Source organism: Malurus melanocephalus, unplaced genomic scaffold (assembly GCF_030028575.1).
Source record: "Malurus melanocephalus ecotype Western Australia unplaced genomic scaffold, MMel_1.1 scaffold_31, whole genome shotgun sequence".
Classification (NCBI taxonomy): Eukaryota; Metazoa; Chordata; class Aves; order Passeriformes; family Maluridae; genus Malurus; species Malurus melanocephalus.
In genome coordinates this window covers 3,178,828-3,204,055 of record NW_026623263.1, presented here as the reverse complement: position 1 = coordinate 3,204,055, position 25,228 = coordinate 3,178,828, and the positions used below count along the sequence as shown (strand labels likewise).

The window sequence follows — 25,228 nt, the reverse complement described above, 5'->3', positions numbered from 1 at the left end:
AAATTGGAACAAKTCTGTCTAATGCAGCAATAATACAAGCAACAGAGTTGCTTATATTCATTACCACCATTTTTCCAGGTGCACTGGCTAATGTTTTTTTCGTGAGTTTTATGTCAAATAAAATAATTTTCYCCATTTTACATTTGTAGACATGTTCCTTCTTGTCTTCAGTTTTAATACGGTGTTTTTCAGGGCAGATAGTTCTTCAGCCAATATTACAGAGGAAATGAAACTGAGATTCAAAGGGAAGCTGCCAGCTCCTTATCTATGAAGAGGCTACCAGATATTCATAATATGTTACACCAGCTTGAGGCAAGTTCAGTCTTTGTTGTGCACTATGTATTAGTGTAGTTTCTCCTGAATAATTTATAATGTTGCTGTGCAAACTGAGTTAGTATTAGGAGCCCTAGAAATGTCAGGTTTTAGAATAATCCTTGTATTGGTGAAAGTATTCAGTGTGAAATACTAAATGAAAGTAAGAGTGAAGCTGAGCTTTTGAAATCACTAAATGTAGGAAAGGCAGAGTTAAGGTTGCCATGGAAGCCTTACACCTTTAGGTAGGTAGTATGTTATAGTTTTAATTACTTCCTCTTTATCCAACTCCATATAGGTGTCATTTTTAAATGTAAATTCTAATTATATTGAGTGCTATTTACAATGTTAATTGTATTAATATTGATACAATGTTAATAGCACTGGCTACTCAGCAAACATCAAAAATCAGATTTTAGCTGTGGCTGACTCTATCTGGTACTCTTATATTAAAGTGACTGTATGATGTGTATCTAGAAAACAATATTATGGCTAGCTTGTTGGCCCAGGAATTAAAATGCACATATCCTGTGTTAGAATTGCACAGTATGGCCAACACATTTCAAAGCACCATCACATGAAGAGCAAAATCTTAAAAAATACATGAAATCTTCAAGAGATATACAGAAAATGGTACTTCATGGAAATTTGACCAGTATAATGGTATACTTCTTCAACAAGGTATGGAAATAAAACATTTGTGATTTGCAAATGTCTCCAGCAGTTCGTATTGTACTTCACAGGACAAAGGTCTTGCTCCTTCTCCTCCACTTTCCTTCCCAGCTTGTTGAGCACTATCAAGCCTCYGCAAAGCTTGCATTAGGCTACAAATCTGACTATTTTCTTGCTCAATTCAGAATTCCTGTATCTGCCAAATAAAGGGGGAGGTTTATGTGAGGTTATGTCTCCTTTTAATTGGCTGTTCTCAAATGATATGCAAGGAATGCACAGATGTTATAGGAATATTAGGAACCTCAAGTTGAGAGACCTGCCAGCTAGCAGCTTGAGTATGATATCAGGAAAGGTGTGGTAACTGGTCAGAAAAGGTCCTCTGTCTAGAAGGATCTGTTTCAGGAGAGGGCACACTTGCCAATAAAATTTTTTGCACATTCATTAAAATTTGGAAGATTGCAATCAAAATAATATAAATAAAAGGGTGCACTGTGAGAATACTGTTAAAATAAACATCATCAATTTTTCTTTCTCAAGCTGTGGCTAGCATTTTTGGCAGCACTGTGTAATAGTTAATGTATTTCTCGTATGTGTAAACGTTAAAACAGGTAAGCAGGATGTTTAGATAAACTAAATCTTCATATGTACAATTTTCATTGGGAATTACTTCCTAGATAGCTGGGAAAAAAAAAAAAGGCTACAAATGTGAAAGCAAGTCTGTACGGGATTGACCCTAGCTAGATGCCAGGCACCCACCAAAGCCATTTTATCACTTCACTTTTTACCTGGACAGGGGAGAGAAAATGTAGCAAAGGTTCATGGGTTGAGGTAAGAACTGGGAGAAATCACTCACCAAATACCATCACAGGCAAAACAGACTCAGCTTGAGGATATTAACTGAAAATATCAGATCAGAATATCGAGAAGTAAACTAAATCTTGGAAACCCCTTCCCTCCACTCCTGTCTCCTTCTCATATATATTCTCTCAGTATTTATATGTGAAAACCACACTGATTATTTTACAGTATTTTTGTAATCTTCAGCTGAAACTGCAAAAACAAAGCTGAATGATGGCTCTAGATAAACTTGGTGTATTAAGACAGAAATAATAAGTTTACATAATCAGTCTGGTGGCATGAATTATGCTCTTTGTATGGTCAGAAAAGGCACCAGAGGGAATAACAGCCACTGATAAACCTAAGTAAGAAATAAAAGCATTACTCAGGGATCAGTATCTTAAAAAAATTCAGTAGGGGTGTACTGCTACAGAGCTGTGTAGGAGATGTGCAATACATTTCTGGTGGCAAGACAATGAAATGTTGGAAGTGGGTGCTGGAAAATTAGCATTCAMTGGCAACAGGACTGAGTTAGAAATATTGGACCATAAGGCATCTCAGGGAATTATGTCATACAGTGCTTTCAAAATTAAATCTAGTCTTAGTTCAAGAGTACCACATTTACTTGAATATAAGGCAACACTAATGTTTCTTCATCTATTCCAGGAGAAAAAATAGAGGTTGCAAAATTGGTCCAGAATCCCTCCAGGCCCGCCTGATATTACAGTGAAGTTTATTCTAGACTGATGAAACTGCAGACAAAAAGCTTGGGCTCAGGGAAAAAGATGACATTTACTCCCCTCCCCTCTTTTCTCTACTTCAGTTATATATTAAACGCAGATCCTGCAAGGGGAAATGATTGAGAAGTGATCCCACACACTGAAAGAATCATGTGTGTGGGGAGGGAAATCGGTGATTAGACAGGAGAAAAGAGGGCAAGGAGAAGATATAAAGGAGTAGGAGGAGGGAAGAGATGCTAAATAGCAGCAATGGATGAGAAGTGAGGCGAGTGTGAGGCTCTGGTTCTCTCACCTTCAAGGGGTATAAACATCCTTGGTTTCTTTAGGGATTGTGGAATTTAAACTCACCTGAACAAACAGTAGCTGATGTAAGAGTGGAGCAGTAGCATCTCAGCTAGTGCCCTGGAGGAAGTAGTTTCTGCAGGCTGTTAACTGCTGTAGCAAAAATGTCTATGTTCTTAGTTACTTTCTCCCACATGGTGTCAGCGACAGCTGCCATCTGTGATTACTTTTCAGTCATTGCTTCTTTTGCACCCAATCCTTGTTTAGGAAGGCTAGTCCTGAAGTTAYGAGCTTCTTGAAGAGCAACAACTGCTGGAGTACCAGAAAAACATTTATAGCAAGTTTATAATGTTAATTCTTTTGCCCTTTAATACATCTTTTTGCTCCCTTGCTTGTATTAACTTCACCCAAAATATTTGGAGGGCATAATAATATGTCATACTTTCATAAACCAAACAAGCCAAGTTTTAGTTTTCTATTCTCACATAATTGCTCTGAGGTTCCCTAGACATCCTTAAGAGTTTCTTTCTGGTTCTGGCACGTCTAGAATTCCTCTGTTCTGAGTGTGTCAACTAGACCTGAACAAACAATCACAGTTCAAATCTCTTCACTGCTTAAAATAGTAAAATGGGACTTCCCTGTCTTTTCCATGGGAATGATAATTCCTAGCCAGTGTGCAATCAATTGGTACAGATCTGGTTTTGCRTGGCAAAAAAACAGGTACCATGCAAAGTCAGGCAAAATGCAGACCTCTGTAGTGTGTCTTGATGTTCCAGCTCTACACTGCTCCTCTTCCAGAACTCTGAGCAGGACAGTAGCCGTGTTAATACACAGCAGGCTTGTGATTCAGATAGCACAGCCATCTGGGTATTTTTTCCATCTACAGGTTTGCCACTGAGAGACTCAAAGCAGCTCTCCTTTCAGAGATACTGATAACTTCTGCCAAGTTTACAGGTGTTGCCCCAGCTGGTTGGCCATCCAGGACAAGGGTGTCAGAACAGGGTTTGGCAGCTCCATAGCTGGCTGTGAATATACATGCCAGGAATATGCTACTTCAGCACTGCAAAACAACACTTTTCTCCTGCACCACCCTGTGCTTTGCGTTGCCTGAAGCCATCCATCTCTGATTGTGGCATTACTTAGTATTTTTGCAAAGGAACAGGCACTGAGCTGCCGATGGTTTCCAAGCACACTCAAGACTGCATCCATCAGAGTGCTCTAGACAAAGAGGTGTTTTAAAAAAAAATGGAAAAAACCCCAAAACAATAACTTAGAGCTGAACATCTTCTCATCACTGTTAAAATTCTCCATGTTTTATCACTCCAGTCTTCAAGATTAGGTGATTGTGTATTTCTCCTATTAATATCTGTAATTAATCACCTGGCTTTCTTATTTTGTATCTCCATGTACAGACCTGCCTTAGCTGACATAGATCACCATGTTTTTGTACCGTGTGTTAGTGTGGGGAATGGCAAGACAGAGAAGTGTTTTCAATAAGCTTGGCAAGTATAAAAGGAGGCTTTTTCCACAAGACAAATAATGTTAACTTAACCAAATCAATCTGAAAACTGATCAAAATTGTAAAAGGGTGTAATTGAGACAAAGCTTAAATCTTAGAGAAACCTGTCAGAACTGGAGGAAATGTAACAATAAATATGGAAGAGAAGTAATCAATTAGGTGGACTTTCCACACTTAACTGTAATAATAATTAAACACTGTTCAAATGAAGAATTAAGAATGAAAAAAAGATGAATCATCAGATTTCATTGGAGTGAAGATTTCTTTGTCCCTAGAGGTTTGTTCCCCTACCCAGGATCTGGGTATGGTAAAATATGACCCAGTACTCATATTTTATTATTTGTAGAAGAGCATGAAATATGCAGGTCATTTATTTCACAAGCATATAAAGGCATTCTTGGTATTCCACATGTTTCTTTGCCCTGATTCTGTTCACACCTCTGATTCTCAAGTGAACCCACCATACTTTACCCCAGGATTCAGTGTGTATTTGGCTTCTTATATATTTTTTCTTTTTTTGTCTTCATTCTTGGGGATTTCTGATTTTATACCAATGCTGTAGAAGAGCATGCTTCATGCAGGACAAATATGTGAACAAGTTGAAAGGCAGAGACAGATGGAACCATCCTTGTAATATCTAAACAAAATACTGTGAACATAATGAAATACTAAAGCATTTGCATTACTGTGTGAACTTKAGCTGAAAGAAAACTGATGCAACAGTTATTCATATGTGAAATTAAAGCCTTAGTTTCCTTACTGTTGACCTGCCATTGCTACATGCAGAGTACCATTTCAAACTTTTAGAAGCTAATGAATATACACTCTATTTGACATCAATGAATACATATATAAAAGCTACTTGCTGTTTACACTTGCCTAATCTGTATTAATTTTGATCTTTTTCACACTAATCATATTGAAAAAAGGTACAGTTGTAGATCTTCATCTTCCCTCCTACCCCAACAGCAGGGTGGTTGGTCCTCAGTTTTACAATAGAAGCCTGCACACATAGCTTGATTTTCAGTGGAAAATACATAGAACTTCATGTTTCAGAGACTGCAGGTGAAGCCCAACCACAGCAATTGSAGTTCAGCAGAGTAATACAGCCTCATCATAACTATGCAGATTCTGAGCATTGCACACAATAAACCTTAGACTGTTGCCACTCAGACTAAAGTTTTTTTAGCTCAGTTCCTCTACTTTAGCTTATGAGGTGGTGTGTGGGAAAAGAGAAATGGGCAACTGAGGAAGCTGTTCTTTTCTGCCTCTTGAAGTAGTATGCCTTGCTGCTACTCCCATAGTAATGATTCATGCTGGGTCTCCTATGATTGTTTGTGATTGGAGAAGGTTTGCCTTGATATTTAGTTTGTCATTCTTGCTTTTTGCGTAGCTGATTACTTTTAGAGGACAAAGTGTTGAAATAATAGTCTTTAAAACACACAACTGCATATTAAACATGCATCCTGAGTTTGGGAAGATCAGATTGTTAGGTGAATGCTTTATCTGTCTTTTATTCCAGCCTCTCCCTGGGATACACTTGGTCCCAAGTAATAGCAGTTCTGTGAGAGGATAAACAACCCATTGTTAAACCAACAGCTGTGAACATATCATAGTAGTTTTGTTATGCTTTACAATTCTGTAACATACATTTGTAAAACTCATGGTTTCTTCATTTTTGATGTGGGGATTGGCACCTTGTAGTGTATCAATATCTTCCTCTTATGCTCGTTATAGTTTAATATACCTCTGGTGGCTACAGCATCACTTAAGCATCAAAACACCACGAAAACACTGAAAGACATCCTAGGAGAGAGCATGTTCCACCTCGGGCATCCCAGTGCCACTGGCATTGTATTAGAGCAGTTAAACCTAATGTTTATAAGTTCAGGGAATCTCAGAGTGAACGCCAAGTATTTGCAGAGCCTTAGATGAGGTATATCCCTGCAAGGTAGTATGTGGTGCGAGAGCTTGGTCAACTGATAGATTAGAAGCATGCTTTTTGCATGCCACAACTAAAGAACTGAGCCAAATATTGTCGGTCCTATCCAGTTTACAGTGCTGCCTCTTTCTTTGCGATGGTATTAGCGTGGTTGTGCTGGAATCTATATTTTTGGGAGAATAAYTTTAGAATGGCTGCCGTGTTTCTTCCCCGTTTTTCTGGCAATGCTTTCAGGTGTTAAGTGTCTGCAGAGCAGGGGGACGCGGGCCCGTGTTTTGGCAAGGCGCAGGGCTGGGAATTTGCAGTAGCCACGTTCTGAAGCGGGCTCCGCACCGCCTTCGCCCGTGGCTCCGTGACACCCGCTCTCCCCGCCGAGCCGCCGGGCGCGGCGTTGCCGTGGAGATGGCGCCGCAGGGACCGGGGGCGGGAGGAGGTGGCCCGGGCGCCGCCAGCACCCTGAGCCCTCCCCGCTCCGCTCTCCCCCCGCCGCCGTTCCCTATTATAGAAGAGTTTCCGGCGGCGTGGATCTCTCTGACATCATCCTCCGCACCCCGGTGACGTCAGCGCCGGGTGCGGGGCGTGACGTCGGTGCGTAGGGGAGCGCGGTGACGTGTTCTATTTAAAGCTCCCCGGGCGGAGGATGGAGGCAGAGCGAGCAGGTGCCGCCGCGGGCAGGAGCGCGCTGGCCGCGTGCGGCGCAGGGCTGTAGGGCAGGGCGCGGCTCCGCTCCGCTCGGCTCTTCCCTTCCCATCGCCCGGGAAGGAGGAGCGGGACTGAGGCGCGGGCTCCAAGCGGCGGCTACGCCTGCCTGCCGCGAGGGGACGAGCGGGCGGTGGCGGAGGTGTGAGGCGGAGGCGGGGGATGCTAGTGGGCAGAGGCAGCGGCTCGGTGGCGCCGGAGCAGCCGGGCACCGCCTGAAGCGGCCATCGTTCTGTCCCTCCGTCCCACCGGCGGAGCCGAGCCCGCGGCCSCGCCGCGGAACAGTGCGGGCTCGGTGGTGGCTGCCCCTCCCGCCACCCGCTGTCCGTGACCGATCCACCGCGCCCCAGGACGATGCCCGCCCGCTCGCTGCAGAAGAAGGCGTGACGGAGAGGAGCGGGCCCGCCGCCGCGGGAAGGAGGAGCGGCGTCCCGCATCTCCGCAACCGGGGGTGGGCGGGAGGGGGATCGGGGAAACGCGGCGACCCGGTGCCCGCGGGCGACGCGCGGCCGCAGCCCGTCGGTAGCGGCCTCTCGCCGGGAGTCCGATGCCAGCGCCGGTGCCACGGCTCGCTCTGCCTTCTCGGGAAAATGCATCCGTGCCCGCCACGCTGTTGGCGGCGGTGCTAGGGGGAGCAGCGGCTTGGAGCTCTGTGCGCACCGCCTGCCCCATCCCGCTCCGCCTCTGAGGCACAGGGAGCCCTTCACGGCCGCTCACGTCCCGGCGAGAAGCGCCGCAGCCGCCGCCAGCCCCTCGCGGAGAAGGCGAGCGCCTCCCCGTTCGCCTGCAGGAGGGGACCCATCCGCCTCCGAAGCCGCCGCTGCCGCCCGCCCGGGGGCCGGAGCCGCTGCCTGCGGGCGCCCGGCGGGGCCGGTGGCCATGGGAGCCCGGCCCGCGGGGGGCGCTCCCTAGGGCGCGGGCGGCCCCGCTCGGCCCCCGGCAGCTGCGGTGAGCCCAGAGCAGCGGCCCCGCCGCCACGGGGCTGCGGAGCTGCCGGCGCGGCGAGGAGCGCCTTGGGGACGCGGCACCACCGGTGCCAGGCGCTGCCAGCCGCCATGGGGTAAGGATGTCGCGGGGGCCGCCGGGTTGGTGCCGGGGCTGGGGGTGGGAGCGGCTGCCCGCGGGTCTGTGGGCGCTGCTGAATGCGCACGGAGGCGAGGGGGTCTCATTGGCGGGGTGCGCCAGCAGCAGGAATCCTGCTGCAGTCGGTGCTGTGCATCAGCCCGATGAGGGGAGAGCAGAGCGATCCGAAAGGGGCGCACCGCGATCTGCAGAGGTTTGTCTCCCCCGTAGCCGATCGGAATGCTGGAAGAGCCGTCTCGGCTCCTAGTTCCCCACGGTGAGGACCTTTCCCGGGTCATTAAGGGATGCTCAGTGCTGAAAACGAGTGCTTTAAACTCAGTGTGCTAGGGTGAAATTCCAGAACAGCGAAGGCTCTGTTTCACTTCTGGAGTCTTCAGAGAATATCGAACAACGTGTGGATTTCTCAATATATTGAAGAAGACTCTAAGAAAATCGGCTTTGCAGCAGGTTGGCTAGAAAACTGGGGAATCCACTTGAGGATTTAAGGAAATGAGAAGGAATAAAATCTRCAAAATTAGTCAGATCTTACATTAATTGGTAGATAAAAAAGTGACATAGATACCTATTGAAAGTTTCCACAGTTGAATCCTTAGGAATTTGTATAGCAGTATCAAAAAAAAATGTGCTACAGGGCTTCTCTGCTAGTGGAATGGAAACTCATCTATATTCCAAAGCAACAGAAACCTGGTATGATCTGGCAAACTGCAAGGTGGAGGCAGATTTTTAGAGCATTAACAAGATGCTGTTTAATAARATTTTATGACTATAGTTCAAAGTCTACAAAAGTTACAAATCATGTCCTTTGTATTTTGGACATTAAGGAATTCAGATGTGGAATTGACATATTAGTATGGGAGTTACAGATGTCTCTTTCCTCAAGCAGTTTAGGACACTTGTATTCTTCCAGTTTTTAACTTCCTTGCGTGTGTGGTGATAACAGCTGCATCCTTGTCTCTGTCCTATCACTTGGGATCACAGTAGAAGAAACAGGAAGGAATGACTCCTTAATCCTTAGGCTAGTTTTAATTTTGCTCTTATCTTCCCTCCCATTAAAAAAAAAAAAAAATCCAAACAGAATAAACCCAAACTTGCAGCTGTTTACATATCCAAGAAAGTAATGTTTCAAAATCTTGGCAAAAGTCTAAATGATGCTATAATGTTTTGGGTTATATACTCTAAACTGCTAGTCATACATGGGATTATGTGAAAATAAAATAATGGAAACCTTCTGATTAATTTATTTAATGGAAACCTTCTGATTTATTTAGTACTATGTTTGTAGATATTTCAGTGTAACATTACAAATCCAGGGAACTGTTGAAGAGGAGTAAAAACCTTTCTCTGGAAGTCCAGTAGTGCTGATGTTTTAGTGTCATAGCTTCTTAATAAACAGTACAAATCTCTATCTATAGACAGTTGGAATAATCTTTAAAACCACAGTCATTTGTGTGATGACTTGAGTAGTATCTTGGCACAATAAAGGTCAAGAAAATGAAATTTGCTAGCAGATATTTTGAAGACACTATAGACAGTACACACTGGGGTATTGCAATATAAACTTCCTTTGAAGTCCATTTTCTAACAAGGASCACAAACTCAGAAATGCAGAAATGTGTTACTGGTAATACTCTTGCTCTCTAAATCTGAGTAAGCACATCCAAGCCAGGGCAAGCACCTGCTCTGTGGATCTTCGGTTAAGTATCAGACATTTGTTACAGTCAAGAGCAGAGTTCTTGATGCAGTAGCTGTTTTGAATTAATTTCTAAATGGAAGTCACCATGGATTTCAGAGTATTTCTACACCAAAGCGCACTGGGCTTTTAAAATTCTGCAATTGTAAAAACAGTCTTATGATGCTCTGTGCTCTACTGAGGTCTAAAAATTGAGTGTTCTAGAAGAAAGTTGCAAAATCATTGATAATTCATGGATCACACGAGTGTCTGTGTGTTATATTCAGTATTTAATGGGCACGGCTATGCTGTGTAAGCTTGTAGAGTGATATTTTAGTACCTGGGTGGTGGAGAGTTTACATATTTCAATGGTTAGAACACAGAAAACTTGGAGGAGGGAAATTGGCTTGCCAAACTAGCAATGGCTTTCTTAGTCTCATTGGCTATGTTGAAGAATTCACAGTTCTGCTGGTGTAGRTCAGACTGTTCGGCATACAGAACACATCAGGCAAGCCAGGTAATTATGCACTTGTTATGTTGTGGAAACCAGCTGATGAGTAACTGGGCTCTGGCCAGTGATGCTATGAATTTTTTTTTTTTTTTAAATTTTTTTAGGTTTTTTTTGAAAATATGAAACTAGAGAAAGGTCTATAGAGTAGTTCAGGACACTTTCCTAGGATTATATCATGTATCTGTGCATGTCTCTCACCTCACAGGAGAAGGTAAGTGAATCAATCCCTGTGGACTACATAGTCCAGACACATGGGATGTTCAGTTTTGTTTCTCCATCTGCTGGTCTGTCTYGCTTCTCCCAGTTCCTCATTCCTGTTGCATAAAGACGAGTTCTTATGGATAGTTCCTGCTGAATGATACAACCGTTGTGGGCAACCTTTTGTTGGGTTGACTACATAAAATATCGCATGTTTTAATAGGGAAACATGGATTTTGTCTAAAAAGTAAGTTCCGTCCAAGATGATAACATGTATTTGTGTGTTTACTGTCAGCATTGCACAATCAGTCTTTTTTGACCCAAAGTCTGATTGAATTAAAAATCCTCAAGAAACAGCTCTAAAGTATACTCAGGATTTATAYTGGCATTTTAGGCTGTTGTACGCATTGCCTGGGTAAGTACTGTGTTAAAGTTGGGAACCATTGCCATATTTTTCTTGTCGGTGGTACTGCTTGTACTTTGGTCTGTGAGCAGAGGAAGTAGAGACCATGTTAGTGGACTGTGATGCAATAATTGTTTAGGCTGGAATGAACAGACTTCTTCCCAGACACAGTGGGGAAACTGTGAACTCTGGTAGGGATGAAGAAATTGATGTCTTGTGAAACATAATGTCTAGTATTAATTCCTGTTCTTTGAATGGGTAGTCTCTCCATAAATACTTYACATGATTCTTCTTGTGCTGTGTACAAATATCTAAATTTGCTTCTTGCTTTTCCCATCACTCATTCTGAATTTTAAGGAATTACAAGGTAAAAGCTTTGGTAAGATGTGCTCATCTCTGTCATCTCATGTTAATCAAGGTATCATTATAAAGGCTTCATCTTCAGTTTTGTCGGACTATATTTAGTATGTTCATAAAGGTGGTTATGATACATGTCAGTTTTAAATGGCAGAATTAGAATACTGGGGTTCTTTAGTTGGAGAATATTGTGAAAGACTAGTGGTTTAGGGTATACTTGTTAGTGTTGCAGTTGCCTAGAAGTAAGTATTTTAATTTTCGACAGTCTGCAGCTGGTTGATCCGCTCCTAGGTCTTACACTATTTGAAGCATGTGGAACTAGTCAAATACATTTCTTTAAATAGGACAAACTACAGTCTTGTCCTGAAATGTTTTGGTGTGCTTTCTGTATCTGAGTAACAAGATATGAATGCTCTGAAGCTGTTGGGAGCCAGAATCATTATTGATCATTGGATTTGTCCAGTCTCAAATTCTTTAACGTGTTTTCCTACCATGGAAAGAAAGGACTTAATGGTAGCTTTCCCCARACTTTGTTTTAGCAACACTTCCATCATCTGTGCTCCTCTGACACAGAAATACTGCAGATAGTAGAGCAGAAGGTGTAGCTTCTTGGCAGTAGCTCAATGTTACTGCAATTCCTGGCCATCTTTTTGTCTCAGGGGTAAAATGAGATGCTTATTTTGTGAAAGCAATGGCAGCAGAGTGGTTTATGCTGTCTTTTGTAGCAGCATGGAAAGTGTAGCAAGTGCTACAGATACCAACAAAACTGGATTATCTGTAAAGAATTAGTAATGTATAAATACCAAGACACACTRTAGTAAATCAGTCTGAAATGGTTAATAAACAACTTTTCAGGCAACAATATGTGTAGACCTCTACCATGCTCAAATTATGTTCTGTTACAGTAGTTTTATAACAGCAAAACAAGCGTGAGAGGTCTGAACCAGATCTTCTGGCCTGGCAACATAAAAATGAGTGTCCTGAGCATCCTGGGGAATTATTTTTCTTCAGATCTAGTAAAGGTATTTGTAATGACTTTAGGTTGCAATTGGTCTGTTTTGGTATTTCTATGTGTTATTACAATTTTACAGACCAACCCTTTAGGTAAGACCCTAGTTCTGCTGAAAATAAGTATTTAAGTCCTTCCCATTCTTCATGCTGAGATTACTTTTATTCTCAGTGTCTCAAGGCAAGCATCAGATGTGTGTGTGTCCTTTTTGCATGTGTGTGTCCTTTTTGCATGTGTGTATCCTTTTTGCGTGTGTGTCCTTTGTGATTTCTCCTTCCAAAACAGTTACCATTATCTTTGCAGGATTCAAGCAGATGTTGAGTCAACATCTGAGGAAATATGCAGTCTTGGAGCTACAAAAATTGCAATGGCTTGTAATTCTGTGAGAGATCAGCACTTCTAATCAGGGAAGGCAATGACACTTAACTAGAGCTAAGCAGGGTGTTTCTGCCTGCTAATTAGTAAATAGTTTTAAGTAGAATTTAGATATCACTTTTRTGGCAATTTTTGTTGCAAAACATTTATTCGTTGTGATTGTCTCTTAAAACTGTGATTTGATTTAAAGGTCTTACTGATCACTCTTTAAATCTACTTTCCAAATATGTTTCTATGTATTACTGAATTTCAARGAAGAACATTATCTTAAGAAGTAACACTTAGTTTACTAGGCGTTTCTCATTAGTATAGATGCCTGGGACATCATTTTAGTTGAGGCTGTGGTTCTTCATTGTATTCCATATCACTGACCACCTAAACAACCAGATCAGAACTTAGTTTTTCTACTCCTTTAGATATCTGTGATTTTGAAGCTGTTGAGGCCTAAAGTAATTACCAAGAGCCAAGGTCTCTGCTAGTGCAGAACTTTCAGTTTAAGAAATGTTTAGCAAGGAAACTAGTGTGGTATATTGATACATAAGCAGACTGAGACTAGGTCTGAAATGGGGCCCACACGGGTACAGGTGCCTGTGTTTTAACAATGTGCACTTTGGATCTGAGACAATCTCGAACTGGATAAAAATCTCAGGCTTCCCCATGTGTGTGATTATAGTGTTAGTAACAGGTAACCGTGACAGTGAAAAAGAAGCAAAGTATTCTGTATTACTTGAAGTGGGAAAAAAATTAGAGTCCTACTCTTCTTTTTTTGTCTTTTTTAAAGATATCATGAAACATATATTTAAACACCTTATTTAAGAGCCTTACTTAGGTGAAAGCTTTCTGTAAAAAATTTTGAAGAGCATGCTTTCTAGTTCAAGGTTTTGTGCTGTTCTCCCTGCAAGGCTTTTTCACATGTATTCAGTCTTAAAGGTAAGGTGTAATGGGTGTAAAGCACTGAATTATGAAAAATCTGCTTTTATATCAAATTTTGATAATTGTCTTCTTTTCCCCATACTGTTTCAAGTTTTTTATATTTCCCGAGGCTCGGTCCTGTGAGATCCACCAGAATTAGTATTGTGTTCAGGATAGAAAGATTAGAGAGGAGAAGAGGCTAGAGGGAGCTGTGGATTTATTCTGCCTGGGCCTTGCAGTGTGCAGTGTTGAGCTCTGTTATCTACACAGAGTCCTGGTAGTGGCATTACTCTGTTCTGTGAAGTAATGGAACTGTGTTTCAATACGATATTGATTTTCTGGAACTGCATCACAATCATGCTTCTGGCAGCAGACTGCACTCTGATATGCTTCTTGGTGGCAAATACAGATGAACGCCAGGCATTATTAAAGAATTAGTCTAGGGAGATACTATTTAAACATGCGATAGATGATGCTGGATTGCCGGGTACAACCACATATTGATATTTCCAGTAACTAGTCATGATTTTGGGTTTTTTTAGTTGCAGTTATCAAGTGAACTAACTTAAGCAGACTGCATCACTATTTTTCTGTAATGACTTTTACTTGAATAAAGAGGGAAGAATTTGGAATACATAGTTCTCCTTAGATTTTTCTTCTGCCTCAACATACATGCAAATGATTCACAGGCTCTTGTTTTGTTGATTTTTGTGGCTGTGCTCTTTGCCAACATCCCGACTGTTAAGTTTTCACGGGTCTAGCCACCAAACAGTGGGAACCACAGAAGACAAGCACTGCTTCTTCCACTTGTCTGCTACAGCACCAGTGTTTGTTCAGTGAACTGTGTCAGTGCTGTAACCTAGCTGCCTGCAAATACACAGGTGTGCACAAGGGAAGGGCCACTACAGGTTGGATAGACCTACCTTTTACTACAGCAGTGTCTTTTTATTCTTGTTAAAAMCTCAGACCTACCCCTGCTCACGTTTGCTCTTCAGTTTTGAAGCTCAAGTCTGGAAAGGTTTTATGAGACTGTCATCTAGTTTGAATCTCATTGGGAAATTGTATTTTTTTCCCATGTATTTTGTAGTAAAACAAAACAACACCAAAGCCAAATCCAAACAAACAAAAAACTGCGAGCCCAAACCATAATACGTAATATTGCTTGGTATAGAATTAGGGTTTCTAAAATGCTTTTAAATTACTTATTCTGTAAATACTATGCTGTAGTCCTGGATCGACAGTAATCTTGAAGCTCTTCTTGCAATAGGACACATGATGAGATCTTTCTTGAATTTTGAAAACTGAAGAATGAGCTTTAAATGGTCAACACTTTACAGTGAAGTGTTGGTGGTATAAATCATCTTTGACATGTATTCTCACAATTCCTTCTTCTTAGGCCTGTTCATTTCCAACAGACTGCTAGCCCTGGCTTGTCTGTGCAAAAATCTGAAAGAATCTACTGTGTGATAGTGGAGAAAATGCTGTTTTTTCCAATGTGACTTACTGTGGAGTATGCAGTCATGACAGGCATCTTAGGGTGCTTTTCATGCTAACAAAAAGAAGCATTTGCAACGATATGTGCTGTGTATCTCTATTGACAAACGATTGTATGCAGTGATCTGGGATTCTAAGCAGCTGTTTGGATGATGGACTTTAACCAGAAAATCCGGGCCTTTGCACTAGCTGGGTTTTTCACTGACACTGTGTGACTAGAAGAGTTAACCTGCAATTAGGAACATTTCTATTGAATTAATTTACTTTTGACTTCATGATACTGATTGTCAAGTGCTTTTTCAACATTTGACTGTACATCTTTTTCTGAATCTAGGTACAGGGAGGAACTAATTTCTACCAGGAAACAATTAGCAGTGCTTGGGAATAGGTGGTGTCCTGCTGATTTGAGTCCTAGGTACTCGTGGTTCTCAGGAGCACTGTACTGCTCAGATAGCATGTCTGCCTATACATGATAGTAAAGCTCACAGGATCTTTGAGAAGTTTGAATGAAAAAGACACAGCCGGTGAAGTAAATGATTAAATAATTGTCCATTTTGGCTGAATTTTGTGAAACGAGTATTGAACAGATTGCAGATTCCTTAAGATAACCTCACATCTGAATGTGAATGCTGCCCATGTCTCTTTCAATGCATCTTAATGGGCCACTCTAGATCTGAAGTAGTTTTTACTGAGAATTATGTATTTGGTGACCTTCAATGTGACACAGAAATTTAAAAAAAAAAATAATTCCCCTTTGTCCACATTAATTATAGTTTTTAAAATCAGATGACAACAAAAGCCAGAATAGTTCCGTTAGTGGGATGGGATGATGAAGAGTATTTTAGGGGCCTTTTCTATATGCCACTTTTATTGTTAGCAGGATTGTTCTGGGATGAAGTTCTTAAACAAAGAAGGACAATCTGCTTCTCCCCAAACAATTCCTACAAAGAACAATTCTTCTTAGCATTAAAATATGTTGAGAGTCCTTCTCTTCTGCTCCTTAGTAATATCAGTAAATCTGACATTTAAAGAATACTGCTAGTCTTGAGGCCCAGAAATGGACACAGTACTCTTCAAATCACTTGCACTAAGTCAGCCTTTTCAGATAGAATCCAATCTAGATCTTGTAGAGGTTACCTTCTGCTCCATCATTTTGCTTGTCATTGTCTCGGTACTTCTGCCTTTGGCTATTGATTTTGTAAAACTCAAGGCTTTGCTTATTCAGGGAACCCAAAACCGTTTTGTGTTACATGTAAGCTGTTCGTCTTCCTGAAGAGCTGTTCCTCTTTSTTTGCTTGTAACACTGGAAAATCTTTTGCTCTTAAGTATGGTGTGACATACTCATGCTCACGACATTCTATTTACTAGGTTAACCAGTCCTATATGCAGTGTATCCTTGCAATTGTTTGTAAACTCACAACCTGTTAGTGAATGGGAAATGGCAGTTTCTGCTGCATGGACTGGTGTTTGGTGCTTTAGTTAAGTCGCTTTTGGGCATAAACATGTGAGCACCTAAATACTCTAGTTTGGGAAGACTATACCATATTTTCCATACAGCTATAAAATGTTTGGGGGTTTTGTTTTTTKKTTTTTTTTTTTTTTTCTTTTTCAAACAGCTTTCCTTAAAACTGACTTTGCAATGCAAGTATTCTGTAAGTAGCTAATGAATCTGCTTGGTTTTGGCCACCGTTTATTTCATGGATACAGAAACACTGAGGCTTGGCTTTTTACATTTAATATCTGTTCTGACATTTGTGCAAAGGCGTGGGTGAGGGAGGCTTTTCTAGTTCATGTTTCACACACAGGTTTTGAAGGCATTGAATCCTACCAGTTAATTTAGGTACCACGTAAGGAAAATTGTTCTTGTTCATAGAAAACGGTCATGCTAAAATAACTAGCTCTTAACAAACACTGGTTCCTGCTCTTTGGTTAGAGGCTTCTTTACTGTAGTAGTATGCATTTATTGCTGAATGCTTTTATTGAGCTGTTAAATATAGGCCTCTAAAGCAAGCAATTTGAACCAAAATTTCAGCACCAACTGTATGGTATCCATCTTTTTGCTCAGTTTAAAATAAGACTGTCAAAATGCTGAGCAGTGTTCTAAGACCCGGTTTTCTAAGACTATATTCATCTGAGTAAAGCCCTGACAAGTACCTGCTACCTTGGGGTTAGAACAAAGGTCATTGTAAGTGCCTTTCAGAAGTATAAGCTAAATTTTGAAGTGTTGTTTGCACAGTGGTTGCTAATCTAGTTCCAGCAAAACTAACACATAATACTTTGACTTTACCAGCCTCCACCAGCACAACCAAAGTAAGTGCRTGAGCTGTTCAGTGAGGAAATGTTTCTTTACATTATTTCAATAGCAATTCCTGAGGGTAGTACTGTTGCAGTTGTTGTGTTTCCAGAACTGTCATCTTCTCAGAATGACAATCACAGAATGGGTAGAATTGGAAGGGACCACAATGGGTCCTGTGGTCCAATGTCCCTGCTCCAGCAGGGTTATCCCAGAACACATGGCACAGGATTGTGTCCAAACAGTTCTTGAATATCTCCAGTGAGGGAGACTCCACAATCTCTCTGGACAATCTGTTCCAGTGGTGGTCACTTGCACTATAAAGAAGTTCTTCCTCATGTTCCTATGGAGCTTCTTGTGCATCATTTTCAGCCCATTGCCTCTTGTTCTATTGCTTAGCATCACTGCAAAGATGGACCAGTTGTGGTCCATCCTCTTGACACCCTTCCTTCACGTACTAGTATACATTGATGAGGTCCCCTCTCTATTGTATCTCCTATAACAGGCCCAGCTCCCTCAGGCTTTCATCATAAGAGAGGTGCTCCAGACCCCTCACAATATTTGTAGCCTCCACTGGACCCACTCCAGGAGCTCCATGACTCTCTTGTCCTGAGGAGCCCAGAACTGGACACAGCATTCCTGGGGAGACCTTGCTAGGGCTGAGTAGAGGGGCAGAATCACCTTCCATGACCTGCTGGAATGCTCTTCCTAATGCCCCCCAGGACACCATTGGCCTTCTTGGCCACCAGGACACTCTGCTGGCTCAGGGACAGTTTGCTGTCCATCAGGACCCYCAGATCCTTCTCTGCAGAGCTGCTCCTCAGCAGGTCAGGCTCAGCCTGTGCTGGTACCTGGGGTTGCTCTTCCTCAGGTAAAGGACCCTGCACTTACCTTTATTAGGTTTCAGATGGTTCCTCTGTGCCCATCACTCCCCACTGCTGAGGGGAGGCCTTCTGAAGGGCTGCACAGCACTCTGGGGTGCTGGCTACTCCTCCCAGCTTTGTGTCATCAGTGAATTTGCTGAAGAGACATCTGCTCTTTCTTACAAGTTAAACAGTATGGGCCCATTACTGAACCTTGACAGGCTTCCAACTGTGCCACTGATTTTGACCCTCTGGGATTTGCCATTCAGCCAGTTCCAAACCTCCTCACTGTCCACTCATTCAGTCCACACTTCCGGAATTTGTGTATGAGGATGTTGTGAGCAACGTTGTGAAAAGCCTTGCTGAAGTCGAGTAGACAATATTGACTTCTCTCCCCTCATATGAGCTGCTTATCAGTGGAACAGCCTAGTCCAGGCATGGCTGTTCTTCCCTGCCTATTGGGGTTCATCACTATGGCACAGCATTTGGCACAAGTCCTTGGCTGATGTTTACTATGCAGACCTGTCAGCAGCTGTGGGCTGTGCACAGTCCTTGTTATTATATGCATAGTGTGTGTTCATACTAGTGTACTTGAAAATGGGTTGTGCCTTTTATCATCGTTGTGGATCAGTGGGAAGCTACCTGACAGTGTGATGAATGTCATTGGGAGAAACAGGATTTGGAGCCATCTTAGGTCATCAGTGATCTTATGAGCAAACTGCACTGGAAACATGTCAGGAATGGTATTTGGGTGTCTCAGAATGTTTGGCATAAATATGGCATGTTTCTCCTAACAGGGAAAYAGACCTGGGACTCCCAATTACAAGTCGATTTAGTTTCAACCACTGCATCCAAAATTCAGTAGTGTTTATTAGGCTGTAAGTTATCAGAAGGGAGGGACTTCTGGCATAGTAACAGCATGCTCAAAGTGAATTAAAGAGTTTATAGTTCCTGCAGTGCTCAATGGGTGATTCAAATTGATTTGTTATTTATGAATTAATTTATTTACCTTTCAAGGAGTCTAATTTAGTTTCTTGATACAAATGAAATGATCCAATTCTCATCTTTTGATGTGGCACAGTGATTTTTTTTTCTTTGAAACTTAGCATGCAGCTCTAGCACTCTGAATGAGATTGCAAATTGTTTGAAGATCAGGTGATGGTGATGAAATGTGTATTCAGTTCCTCCACATGTAAGTTCTGATACTTCCATTGGTGCTGGTGGAAGCATGAGTTCAGATTTGAGATGTCTGTGCTCAACATGTGGTTGTACTAGTAGTTTATTTCAGGGTGTTTATTTTTGAGGGTTAAGTGCAAAAGCTCTTAAAACTGACAGTTAACTGACAAATTCTTAATGTCAAATGTGTAGTTTGTGGGCTTTAAGCTGGAAAAGAAAGGCATGGCAAGTGCCAGGGCCATTGAAATAAAAAGCTTTTTTGCATGGAGAAGGCATGTCAAAATTAATAACTTGGAGATGTGGAAAAAGAGTAAAGTTGGTTGATTGGGTGAGAAGTGGTAAGGAGGTGTGGTTGTTTGTTTCTATATGAAGTTCTACAAAGAAGCAAAATGGAAGTTTAGAGCAAATAAGGATATGAATTAAAGCTATTAAGAAGCAAGGAGGCGATTGCTAAAGATTGTGGTGCCAAATGAGGAAACCCTCTTTTACTGCACACATATATTTGAGATGAATTCCAAAGTTGGAGTAATAAAAAAGGAAGATATGTATTCCATGCTTTTTCTGTTGTGAACAAATTGCCAAGAGATCTAGTTTTAACAATAAAAAATTATGACTAGTATTATTTTAGCATAGTCTCTCAAAGATGATTGGAAAAACAGCAGTTAGACTAATTTTTAAATACTATCACTGTTTACCATGTAATTGCAGATTATCTCAGTGGAAACACATGATGACTTGATTCTCTGATTTTGTGTTTCTTCTATTACTTTCTAGGTTCCAGAATTCTCATCAGTCTATTGTCAAAACCCCCAGCTTTGCTGCATTGCTTCATAGCTGTGAAATACAGCCATCAGAACAGAAATTCTTGTCATAGGCAATGATGAGACTTGATGGASCATGCAAAATCACACTGAATGTCAAATCAGAAAACACTGTGTTTACATTGTTTATTGAACTTGGCCGTATTTAATGGAAATATAAGCTGACATGGGATTACCACTCTTATTATTTCAATACTCTACGTGTCCTAGTGCCAATCCTCTATTCTCACTTCCTTCCTGCTGTGCTATCTGTACATGGTGACACYTGTCAGTGGTGCTGAAGGATTTTATTACGGCCACAAATTGGTCTAACCAAACTTTAGAGCAGAGGGTGTTGATTTACAGGCAGTCTTATGCTTTCATGTCAGGACAAAGCAAGGAGTTTCAGTCTGTCAATTGTCTGAATCTGCTACTCTTGGTGGCATTTCTACCACTGCTGTCTCATGACCCTTAAATCCCACCAAACACTATGATTAACTTCAAAGACCCATTATGTGCTTGCAAAATGCTGTTTCTCCCTCTCTGTACCTCAGCAACAGCACCTAAATGGCCCCATGCGATTTGGCTTAATTCTCGCCTTGTTTAGTCAGCATCAATTGGTCTAATTAGTTATTTGTGAGTGGCATAAACAGCCCTTATCATAAGCTGAAAATTGTTTTGCAGAAGAAACTACTGAGCTTTAGATCTTAAAGAATTCATAAATTAATTTGAGAGTGTTTGTGGGGAAAATATGCAGGTCAGGAACAGACTTGCCTTCTGGAGATTGCAGAGATTGAAAATTATGTCCTTTCTGCAGCCTTTCTTCTCATTCTCATCCTTCACCACACCCCTGGAAAAGAGAGCTCTGCCGGGCCTGCATGTTAAGCAGTGCACAAACTCCTGCCTCACTAGCAGTGTCTCTGGATCCCAAAGCAACTTTGTGCTCTTGCTGTCTCTGTGTCTATATTTAGACAGTGCTTGTTCTGCTGGTGTTAGGGGTTTCTTTTTTTTTCTCTTCTCGTTTGTTTTGGGKTTTTTTTCCCCCTTTAAACTGTAGTTCTTGTAATGGTTCTGATGACTATGGATATTGTTCCAGAGGACCATGTCTAGAAAATATCTGTTCATTTAAATTCAAGAAAACTGGTGGTGCAGGAAGACAGGAAACTATAACTTAGTTGTTGCATGATCGTTTATTAAAATGCTGTGTGAAATAACAGTAGAAATTAAAGCTAAGCAGTTAAACTACTTAATATTCTCCTTTAAAATATTTGCGTATGTTCTGTAAGAGTAATCTGATTGTCAGAACTCCATTGCAGGGGAGATTTTAGATAAAGATGGCAAAGGAAAGATTTTCTCTGCACAGAGTGTATCAAGGAACCAAATGAACTAGCAAGAAAGCCTTATTATGGATTGCTTTTGGTCCTTTCTAAACTTATCTTTCTAACAAGCATGAATAACATTATTCCTTCCTTTATTACGTATAGGCTTCTTTCCTCTCTTTTCTGCTTGTGTTGCAAGTGTGGCAAAGTTGGATTTCCTTTCTATAGAATGGGGAGAAATGTATATTTTTAGACCATTGCCTGCCTATTTCTCATTCCAGATGCAGCATAGCTTATCTTACTGCATGTAAGGCGTGTTGCATGAATGTTAATATCTAGACATTTTTCAGAAATGTCTTATTAGACTGTCATTTCAGAGCTCTTCGTTCATAGACTAGAACCTGACATTGAGTAGGTTTTTTTGTTTGCTTCTGATAAATACTTCCAGTAACACGATGTAGGAAATAGCTRTGCATCTTGAAATTAATTGTCTAGTTCTAAAGACAGAAGAACTCCTCTCTTGACTTCCTGACAAGAATTTTCAAACAGAGCAAAGTTCAGGATAAAATAACAAATTTTTCATGGTCACAATTTCTTAGTATTTTCACTAGAGATAAATATCTACTCTAAAATTCAACCTAATATAGTTTAGCTGCACTTAAGTTGTTAAAATCTAGTGGTTAGTCCTCTCTAAGCTTATAATTAAAAAAAAAAATTTAAGGTAAACTCAAGGTAAAATTTATTCAGAGATACCTTTGTCCATTTACTTGCACAATTTAGGGGAATAATCACTTAGGTACCTAGAAAAATTCTGAAGATACCTATATACCTGGAATGAGTTACTAAATTGAATTGAGAGGCATGAAGATAAAGCTGAGTGCATGTTCTTGGTAAGATACTTTTTGTTGCCTCGTTTGACTCCCAGAACTCTTGCTTGGTTCCTGCTGTGAAAATGAGCTTTTCAAGGTTATGTGGAAGGACAAAAAAGGAAAACCTTAGAGATGGACCATCATTCAGCTATTGGAGTAACTTTCACAGTCAGTGATAAATTATTACTGTCGATGTTTTCCTGCAACACTTCAGCTGGTTGTTTACCTGCTGAACTTGAGCAACATGTGATAGCACAATATGGAAACATTGGAGAACAGGCATTTTAAAAAATCCCAGAGAATTGCAGAAGAGGAAGGAAATCTAGTATTAATTTTTATTCCTTTTAAAAAATAATCAGTTTAACACTGTCTTATACATAACCTACAGATAGTTTTATTAATCTTCAGTGTAAGCAGCTCCATTTTCACTGGCATTGTGCCAAAAATTTAAGAGTTTTTTTCTTTGCTATATAAGCCTTGGTTTTAAGTACTGGTCACTGATTTTTTCCTCAGTTTTGTGATGCTGCCAACTTCCATTCTGTTGATGTTACTAAATTTGTGAGACTGTATGTCTGTGTTATCCTACAGGGAGATTTAAGCTGTGCTGTGGAAAAAGCTTTTTTCTCTTCTGAAGTTTACTAGGATCCTTCATGGGTCTCTAATGAATGGGAAGCTCAAACAGAAGAGGAATGAGTTTAGATAAACTTTCTAATTGCTCTTCCTGCTTGTTCAATTACAAGAGCATTATTTCCCAAGGTATGGTAATCTTAACTCTGGGGATTTCATGTGATGACTCTACATCTTATGTGCTGTCAGACTAGCAGGACAGTGGGAGAAAGCTGTGGGATTAGTATGCTGACATTTTGAAAAAAGGAAAAGGTCTTTGTCCTATGCTAAATCTGAGGAAAATCAACAAATACCATGGGTAGTGTTCATGTTATTTGGTCTGAGGAGAAATTTCCTTGGATGACAGCTATTACAGAATTCACAGTATGCATAATGACCACCTACAAAAAAAAAAATGTGTGGTGCCTACTGCAAGGGTTTACAGTCCTGAGAACTGACAGAGAGTGTGTGCTGATCATGCAGTCTGTCATGTGGCATAGTCTGCTGTGCCCATGGCTGTAATGGGGTGAGGACAGCACAATTTTTGTCCAGTCTCCACCACTCCAACCAATTTGGAGTGTGGTTGCACTCCAATTTTGAGTGCAGGGATATTGTCCAGTTTTTGGATGCATGTGGCATCACCTACTTCTGAAAGTCTTGGTCTGAAACCTGATGGATGAARTCTTGCTCCATTTACAGCAAGAAAATTATCTCCAAGGCACATTTGGTTGACTTGTTTTGAAACCAGTCTTGTATGGGGACTCCATGTGCCTCAAAGCCAGGAAATCTGGATAATGCACTGGAGTTTGTAAGATCCATATTGGAGAAACAGAAATTGATATAAATCTCATGGAATTTTCACTATCAAAACTGAGCTGAATAGGAACAACCCACCACACATGCTTATTCATCCCCTTTTTGTCTCAGTGATTGGAAAAAAAGCTCTGCTGAGACATTTAAAATTTCCAGGTGTCTGGCAATGCCATGGTGGTTTCCTTTTTTTAAAACTCACTTCCTCCATGGGCCACAGTCTGCTTGGTGTTAGTCTGTTTCTGTGTCTGTTCTCTGCTTCTGCTTGGGCAGCTCTTTGCTCCAGCCCTTGGTTACGTGTCATCACCTGTATCTCTTTTTTTCTTCATCTGCAATCCTGGTCTGGTCGTATATCCGTTCAGAGAAGTCCCTGACCTCATCCCACATAGTGCAGCAACTTCTCTGCCAAAACACTGTGAATTTAGCTGAGTGTGGAAAAGGAAGGGAGGGTTATATCCAATCTTTAATATATTTTTTAGCATCGTTAACCCTCCATAAGGGGAGGTAAGTAGGCAAAGTCACCAAGACAATGGAATCCTAGCCTTGAGAAATTGTAAGTTTTATGGCTTGAAAGGTAATTTTATAGTCATGGTAAACAATAGTTTGAGGGAAGAAATAAGCAAGAAGAGGTCTTTGCAACTACTGCTGTGGAAGTACCAAACACATCAAATAATAGRTATTTTTTAAAAATACATGGATTAGCAAGGAAAGTTCTTTCTAACCTTCTATACTAAATTAAGCTTTCACACAAGCTTTGATTAGTGTAACATAGGTTTCTTACATTGAGCAGTCTCCATTTTTTTTAAAGGCTGTGTTAAGATGTCAAAATGGAAAAAATGGTTGAAAACTATTCATTCAACTGTTGGGACACAGGCTTATCTCATAAGCTTAGGACTCATCATATATCAATGAATGAATTTCTGTATCAATTACTAAAAAATCTGTTAGGACTCTGCATGCTAAAGTGATACTTCTTATGCTTCCTTAGTCATCAGGTTGCTTCTCAGTACCAGGAGGACTTGGAATTTACTTCTTGTTAGTCTTCATTTGACCACTGTAATGTTGCCATCTAAGCCAATTAAGAGCAGTAGGATGTAACCTTTAATGCTTATGTCATGTCTGAGCCAACATTTCTAATAGTCAGACTGTGTTACTAGGGCATTCTTATTAGTTTATTTTGGTTTTGTTCCGCATCAGGATATTTCTGGAGAAATTAACTACTTTTCTTTGTAATTAGTGAGAAGTTTCTATATGGTCTGTTGCTGTGGAAAAGTACAGATTATACAATTGAACAGCAGCTTTGGAGAACTTTAGTCATGCATCAGTGATTGATTCTGTAACGCATTTAATCCTATAGACATATAGTGCATAACTTCCATTAGTTTGCAGAAATAATCTTTATAAATGTTCATTGTCAAATGTCAAAACAGTGGTCTAATTCTAAAGTCAGCTGAAGTTTTGTGTCTTTGTCAGAAAAA

General features: G+C 41.0%; 1 protein-coding gene across 1 annotated transcript in view; it reads left to right on the top strand.

Moving 5' to 3' along the window:
- Window positions 1-7,981: 7,981 nt before the first annotated feature.
- Window positions 7,982-25,228, top strand: part of HOMER1 (homer scaffold protein 1) — an 85,447-nt gene continuing 68,200 nt past the window's right edge. Inside the window, exon 1 of the mRNA XM_057363862.1 lies at window positions 7,982-8,063. Coding sequence (XP_057219845.1) covers window positions 8,059-8,063 — 5 coding nt within the window. The 5' untranslated portion in view covers window positions 7,982-8,058. The remainder of the gene's footprint in view (window positions 8,064-25,228) is intronic.